Source organism: Octodon degus, unplaced genomic scaffold, assembly GCF_000260255.1.
Source record: "Octodon degus isolate 3935 unplaced genomic scaffold, OctDeg1.0 scaffold00118, whole genome shotgun sequence".
In the NCBI taxonomy this organism is placed as follows: domain Eukaryota; kingdom Metazoa; phylum Chordata; class Mammalia; order Rodentia; family Octodontidae; genus Octodon; species Octodon degus.
The window spans coordinates 436,369-444,131 of NW_004524694.1; the positions used below are offsets into that span (position 1 = coordinate 436,369).

The 7,763-nt window shown below is 49.4% G+C and overlaps 1 protein-coding gene across 1 annotated transcript in view; it reads left to right on the forward strand.

Annotated features, from left to right (window-relative positions):
* Window positions 1-263: 263 nt before the first annotated feature.
* The window catches only part of Matn2 (matrilin 2), an 86,908-nt gene continuing 79,408 nt past the window's right edge, over window positions 264-7,763 (forward strand). The window contains exons 1-2 of the mRNA XM_023699948.1: window positions 264-285; window positions 4,167-4,781. Coding sequence (XP_023555716.1) covers window positions 264-285; window positions 4,167-4,781 — 637 coding nt within the window. The remainder of the gene's footprint in view (window positions 286-4,166; window positions 4,782-7,763) is intronic.

A 7,763-nucleotide genomic window follows, 5' to 3' on the forward strand; every position in this document is an offset into this window, starting at 1 on the left:
GATCCCTGTTCTTCCTCCAGGCCTAGGGGACAAGGAGGTCATTCATCAGAACCAGGGGAGAGTAATTCAGGGAAGAGAGCCTATTTTCTGGAAACATCTCTCAGTAGATCCTTAGGGAGAAGCTACAAGGCTCTTCATGGAAATATTTTGGAGTAATCCCAAGTACTTACAAAGCTCCTGTGGTGATGCTGACAATATTGGGAATTTACCAGGGGCACCAGGCACAAGATGGCAGAAAAAGCCCCGCTGTAGACCTAGCAACGATGAGCCACGAGGCCTTGCAGGGTACTTGTGTCTTTGAGCCTTAGTTTCTCCTTCCATAAAGTGAGTGATTTGGATCCTTCTGGGAACCCCACCATAAGATTTTATTATTCTGTAATTCCATGAACCAAAATTTCAAAAGTGGTTGTGCTCCCTCATAAAATAACAAAGACTTGGGTCCTAAAAGTCTTTGCCTGCATTAGCATCTGCTCTAGAGCTTTTGGGCTTCATGGTTGTCACGGTGTCCTTGAACTGACCGCTCTGACTCAGGCCCTTCTACCTGGAGGCCTCTCACCTTTAATCATACAGATATTTGCTGAAGGCTTAGTGTACTTCCAATTGCATGGCTTCAAAGGTGCGTGAGGCATTTTCTGCCCTTGGGGAATCAACAGCGAGCAAGCCAGTGAGGCCAAGATTCACAGGACTTGGTACTCCAGAGATTTCTCTAGGGCTGGGGTGTAGCTCAGTGGTAGAGCATTTGCCTGGTATGCTCAAGGCCCTTGTTTCAGTCCCCAGTATCAGGGAAACAATCGAACAAACCTCCAAACCAAAAAAGCCCCTCATGAATAATAGAACCCCAACCATCTCCATTTCCTAGAGTAGTCATTTTCAGAGAGTGCCTGGGCCATTGTCATCAGCTACACCCCAGTTCATGTTAAAAATGTTATTTCCAGGTGGCCTCTCCAAGACCTACTGAACCAGAAGCTCCTGGGTGTGGCCTCCAGATCTTAGCTGTTAGCAAGTCTCCCCAGGGAGTTGGGCCACAAGCTCAGGGTTGAGAACCATTACACCAGCCCTTCCAGGGACAAGCTGAACCGTGGCTCTGAGCCCTCAGGGGACCTGAAGTTTTCTTAAAGAAAACTTGGTCACTTAGGGCTGCCAGGATTTGCTGATTTCGACTAAGAACCACAACCCACTTGGAACCTCCGACAGCATTTTGAAGCATTGCGGTATTTCTGTAACCGTCCAGACGTTGTGGAAACTAGCCATTTGTTTTGATGGGAACCCATCCAGTTTTGCATACAATTCCACATGGACCTTCCACGCTTCCCTCTAAATTGATTGTGATGCTTACTGAGATGTGTCTCACCATGACTAAAACCCATAATAATAACCCCAGGCCAGGGAGAACCCTCTGCTTCCAAAGATGTCCAGAGAAAGAAAGTTCTCAGGGTATCTCTTTGTATCCTGATTTAGATACACAGTCCAGGGGCTAGTCCTCTCGGTAAAGGAGCCTTTGACTAACAGCCTCCTTCAGGGAAGAGTTGAAGCTCAGGCCCTGCTGTCCTCAGCAAGTGGAGACCACCAGGCCATATGGCAGGGTATGTTCAGACAGGAAGTATGGGCAGGTCAGGGCCTCTTGGAGAGGGTCTTGTCTGTATTCTGGGGTGTCCTCCTTCCTGGGACTTGGGTCTATCATCTTCCAGATGCTTACCATGGATGCCACCATGAAAAATTAGAAACATGACTGCCAAGGGCCTCTCAGGGCACAGGACTGCCTGCCTTTCCATCCTGTACCCCTTCTGGAACACATGTCTGGGTGCAGCACCAACTACAGAGCTGAAAGCTGTAGCCCGGGCACAGTGCAGACTAAGGAAGGAGGACTGTAGGCAGGAGGGTGGGCACAGCACAGCTACCATATTGGATCTGTTTAGTTTGGTGTGGTCCTGGGGATTGAACCCAGGGCTCTCTACCACTGAGCTAGATCCCTTGCCCACATTATTTTCTGAGACCAGGTCATGTTAAATTGTCCAGGCAGGACTTGAACTTGGAATCCTTCTGCCTCAGCCTCCGCCAGTACTGAGTTTACTCCCGGCTCCATCTTAGCTCTTTCCTCATTCATTTCCTGATATTCCTGCAGCTGTCCAGAGAGGTCCTGAGTATTAATGTCCTCTCCATATATTTTCCGTTTTCTGAAAGACAAAGTCTTTTTTGGACTCCCTCTGTCTCCATATCCTCATCCATCCAATGGGTATGATACTCGTTGGCTATTTTCTTAGTAGCTTATCCTGCAAATGAAATGAGACCATTGTGGTAAAAGGGCTCTGGGGAAAAAGATTTTAACGCCTCCTACAAATGTCAGATGCATGTTGAGCTTTTCTTGGTCCTGGAAGCCAGTTGGTGGGTCTGCTTGAGAATTCACCTTAGATTCTTGCTGTCCCCAGGGTTGTGTGCAGGTGTAGCAGGAGGCTGACTTTTGGCCAGGGTGCTGGGGTTTAAGGCACCTCCTCCTCCACAGTGGTCAGATGGGGGGCTCTGTGATGAGGTGTGTGCGGGCATGCAGGACGAGTCACAGCCTGGCAAGCTGGCCTGGACAGGATGAGCTCATGGGTCTTTCCTGCTTCCCATTTTTATGACTGGCTTCACTGTTTGATTTCTGGCTTTCTCTCTCTGCCTTGCAGCTGTGGTGATTGAAATTTAGGGCAAGCATTTGAGATCCCTTTTCTAATTCCTTTAAAATCCTGATTTAGACACAAAGTCCAGGAAGGGGGTGGGAAGGGAACTAGGGTCAGCTAAAGGCAGTATGTTAGTCTACTTTCTGTTACTGTAAGGAAGGACCTGTGGCTGGGTAACTTTATAATGAATGTAGGTTTATGGTGGAGCCAAGTAAAGAGGCCACATCTGGCTGTGTGCTTCTTGTTGGCAGAGTTCCGAGGTAGCCAGGGCATCACATAGCATGAAATGGGGAGCACATGAGTGGATGTGTGCCTCCCCATCTGCCCCTTCTTTCTAATCCAACTGCTTTGCCTCTAGAAGATCTCACGTCTCATCTCTAACATCCTGTTCTCTTAATAGCTGCTGTCAAGACCGCATTTTCACTCTAGCTCCTGATTCATCGTTCCATTAGTTATGTCCTCCTACATTGACTGTGAACTGCTGAGACCCATAGGGCTTTCTATGGTCCTGGGGAAAAATGTCAAGGGGATTTATAAAATAAAGACAAGAGATGAAAGCTGAGGTCAGGTGGTTTCTTTCCAGATGGGAGAAGAGCCACTGCACAACCACTTTAAAGATGTTTATTTATACTTGTGACAAAGTTAGTATCATGCACACAGGGTTGCCTAGCAACTAATGACTGAATTGTCTCAAGCAAGATGTTTTTCTCAGGACTGAGGTAGCACTTTGGCCTTGTCTTGCCCCCACACAGATGGCCAATTTCCAATTTCAGCTGCTCCCTGTGGTAAACCCATTGATGATGTGAGCTTTTCTATTCTTTCCAGTGCCCTGCCAAGCTTTTGTGCCATGCAGCAAGTAATAAAGTAATTTAAAATTTTTATTAATGTATTTAGTAGAGTCTACAGGTCCCACTACGCAGATCAGACTTGTAGTGATCCTCCTCTTTCCAGCCTCCCAGGAGCTGGGATTACAGGTATGTGCCACCACACCCAGTCTCATTCACAGTCTCAGCACACCTCAGAGGTGGGACTGGCACAACAGGCCAGGGATCGAACCCCCGGCCCCTCTGTTTGCCTAAGCAGGCACTTTAATCCACTGAGCTATCTGGCTAGCCCTAGTAATAAAGCAGTTTTGACCTTGATCATGTGTTTGGCCACCTAAAAATTGCATTGATGTTTTTTCTAGAGATAAATAAGCATGTCTATAAATCTTACCTATAACCAAGGGTATCTATTATCTATCTATCTATCTATCTATCTATCTATCTATCTATCTATCTACCTACCTACCATCTATGTATTATCTACCTACCTACCTACCTACCTATTATCTATGTATTACCTATCTACCTACCTACCTATCTACCTACCTATTATCTATGTATTACCTATCTACCTACCTACCTATCTACCTATCTCTCTATAACTTCCCAGAGTGGGTAAGAAACCCAGCACTCTGGAGGCTAGTCATCAGCTCTAGATTTCCGACAATAGTCCATCTGCTCTAAGTCCTTAATTCTCCTCTAATATGTTGGGCCTCTCTTCTTCCCCCAGAGAGCTCTTGTGCGAATAAGCGGGCAGACCTGGTCTTCATCATCGACAGCTCCCGCAGTGTCAACACTCACGACTATGAGAAGGTCAAGGAGTTCATCGTGGACATCTTGCAGTTCCTGGACATTGGTCCTGATGTCACCCGGGTGGGGCTGCTCCAATATGGCAGCACGGTCAAGAACGAATTCTCCCTCAAGACCTTCAAGAGGAGGTCGGAGGTGGAGCGGGCTGTGAAGAGGATGCGACATCTGTCCACAGGCACCATGACGGGGCTGGCCATCCAGTATGCCCTGAACATTGCCTTCTCAGAAGCAGAGGGCGCCCGGCCCCTCAGGGAGAATGTGCCACGGGTCATAATGATTGTGACAGACGGGAGGCCACAGGACTCAGTGGCTGAAGTGGCTGCAAAGGCACGGAACACAGGCATCCTGATCTTCGCCATTGGCGTGGGCCAGGTGGACTTCAACACACTCAAGGCCATTGGGAGTGAACCCCATGAGGACCATGTCTTCTTGGTGGCGAACTTCAGCCAGATAGAGTCGCTGACCTCAGTATTCCAGAACAAGTTGTGCAGTAAGTCTTGCTCCTCTGTGGTTCTTTGGGAGGCTATGTGGGGGGGGTCACTGGGATTCGTTCACTAATCTTCAAGTGCCCATTCTGGCCTGCTCTGTGCTGGCAATGGGTGTCAGCAAAGACCAACACAGATGGCATTTCTCTGGGGCTTCTACCTTGGCCAAGGAGACAGTGACTAAATGTGTGACTGCATGGAGGAGTGACTGTAGTCTAGCAGTGCAGTGGAGAAAGAGCTCAGGGTACGAGGACGCTGAGAGCCCCAGGGCCAAGAGGAAACAAAGGCATCTCTAGCATTTGGGCTGTGCTGGCAGGCCCTCAGGTGGAACTTGTGAGTTGGGACAGGGCAGAAAGGCAGAAGTCATGACATCGCTCCTTACACGATGTGAATACCACAGTCCCTGTGCCCTGGAGTGGTGATTAGCAGTGGGTGTCAGTGTGGGGAGGGCCAAGGTGTGGTCCTGGCACCTTTCACCTAGTGGCACCTTCTGCCTGGTGGAACAGGCCCCTGTGCCCACCCAGCTCCTTCTGCCGGAAGCTGGCTGCCGGGTTGCATACTTCTGCTTAGAATTTTCTTCCCTCCCTTAGAATTTTCTTCCCTTAATAACCCTGTTTTCAGCTCTCCCTTCCTTTCCCCACTCCTCCCATGGACCTCTGACCCCAGCTCTACCCCCACTTTTCTTTGCATCTTCCTGCCCCTGTGGCTGCCCTCACTGCCCTCCTCCTCTGGGAGGGCAGAGGTCTGGGGCGCCAACTCAAGGTACCATTTTGTCCCTGATAATTAGAGATATGCCTCCTGACTTGGTGAATGCTGTTCCACCCTGCTTCACCCACTTCAGTGTTCTTTTTCCCCTCCAGCTACCATGCTGTTTTCACTGGGGAAACAGAAGAAAATGTCTATTTATTTATTTGGTTTTTTTGAGACAGGATCTCACTGTGCAGTTCAGGCTGGGTTTGAATTTGCAGTGATCCTCCTGCCTCAGCCTCTGGAGTGCTGAGATTGCAGGTGTGCTCCACGATGCCCAGATTAAAACATCTATATTTAATTTTCAAATGACCAGTCTTTCCCTGGGGTATGGGTGGGGCCAGACTCCTGGCCACCTGCCCAGGAGGGGACCCCATCCTTGGGAGGGCTTTCAGGACCCATTCTCAGAATGTGACAAACCGAGTTACCCCCACTCCTGTGACATAGAAGCCTTAGCAAGCCAGAAAAAGGATGTGTTTTTGATGTGTCTTTAAAAAAAAATCTGCCCAAGTACTAACCTCAAAAAGCAGAGACCCCATTTTTTTCTTAATTACAGAATCATAAGACTCACTTTAAAAAATCAATGACATGGAGGAAAAATAACCTTTCTCTCTGCAATGTCACTTGGAAGACATTCAAAAGTGCCATTTCCCTGGCGCCACAGGGAGGCTGTATTATTGTGGTGTCATATGGGCCGAGTCAACTGGAAAAGTTCGATCAGAGGAACACGCTGCAGACATTTTTAAGGTTTATGACTTTAAATGACTTCTGCAGAATTTATCTTCCCCCTTTCCTGGAAATATTAAAAGAGAGAAATCGGTTCCCTAACACTTTTGACAGTCTGCTCACGGGCACTGCAACATATAGCAGAGGACTGTGTGTGTGTGTGTGTGTGTGTGTGTGTGTGTGTGCTTGAGACAGGCAGGGTCTCACTATGTGTATAGATAAGATTTTTTTCTTTTTATTATTATTATTTTGTATTTTAGTACCTGGCCTACAGGGTCTCACTACATAGGTCGGACTCATAGTGATCCACCTGTATTCAGCCTCCCAAGAGCTGGGATTACAGGCCCACACCCCATGGGTGGGGCTGGCATGGCAGGCTGGGGATCGAACCTTGGCTGCTGCGTCTGCCTAAGCAGGCACTTTCAAAGGCGCTTGAATCCACTGAGCTATTTGGCTAGCTGAGGGTCTCAATATGGAGGCATATTGAGACCCTCAGGCTGGCCTTGAATTTGAGGCATTCTTCCTGCCTCACCCTCCTGAGTGCAGCTGGGGTTACACAGGTGTGCGCCACCACACCCTGCTGCGCCTTCCTTTCTGAACACCCTGGCTTGAGCAGTGGAAGGCAAGGCCGTGAGGTGGAGGAGCCCTGCAATGCGACCTGCCCCGGCTGGGGGCCTGGCTGGGCAGAAGCTGGCTGTGTGCAGTTGAGACTTTTGCCCCCCTCAATCCTTGTTGCAGTCTGGTAGCTCTAAAAAAGCATCCATCCTGTCCTGTCCCACACTGGCTCCCCTCCAAGCCCTACCCGGCTCTGCTGAGGAACGTCCCTAAGGGGCTGGAGAGGCCCCAGAGCCTCTCTAGAAGCAATGCTACTGATCCACAGTAACTCAGCCGGTTAGGCACTATCCCAGCGCCACCTTTGCATTTGATCCTCAGGGAAACCCAGAGGGCAGAGGCTCCACTGTCCCACCTTTTCCTCAGGTTGCCAAGCTGGTTAGTGAAGTGGCCAGAGTGCAGCCAGAGGCAAGGCCCCAACCCCAAGCCTCTTGCTCTGCCACTCCTCCCCAGGTCAGGAACTAGAAATTCCTCTCCCGAGGCAACTTTCTCTGATGGCAGTGCTGGGGTCAGTCCAGTCTCGCTGCTGGATGAAACTGCTCCAGGCGTGGCATTCTCCCCACACAGTAAACTCCGAAGCTTTGGCTCTAGCTGCTTGACCCTGACCCCTGGCTTTGTGTGTCTGGAGCCCCACTGGCCTCATCTGGAAGGTGGGGGTTTCCCATGCAGAGGGTAGAGGTGTGCACAGGCATTAGGAGCCAGAGAGCCCTACTCAGTGAGGGTCGTGTGTATATCTCGTGCTCCAACTGAGGGGCAGCACATAGGCAACTGGGCTTGGGTGTTTGAGATTGAAGCCTGACCCTGTGCACTGAACTTTATCCCTAACCCTTAAAAATTGTTTCTAAATATTGAGACAGAGTCTCATTAGGTTGCTAAATTTAACTGTCCAGGCTGGGGTTTCA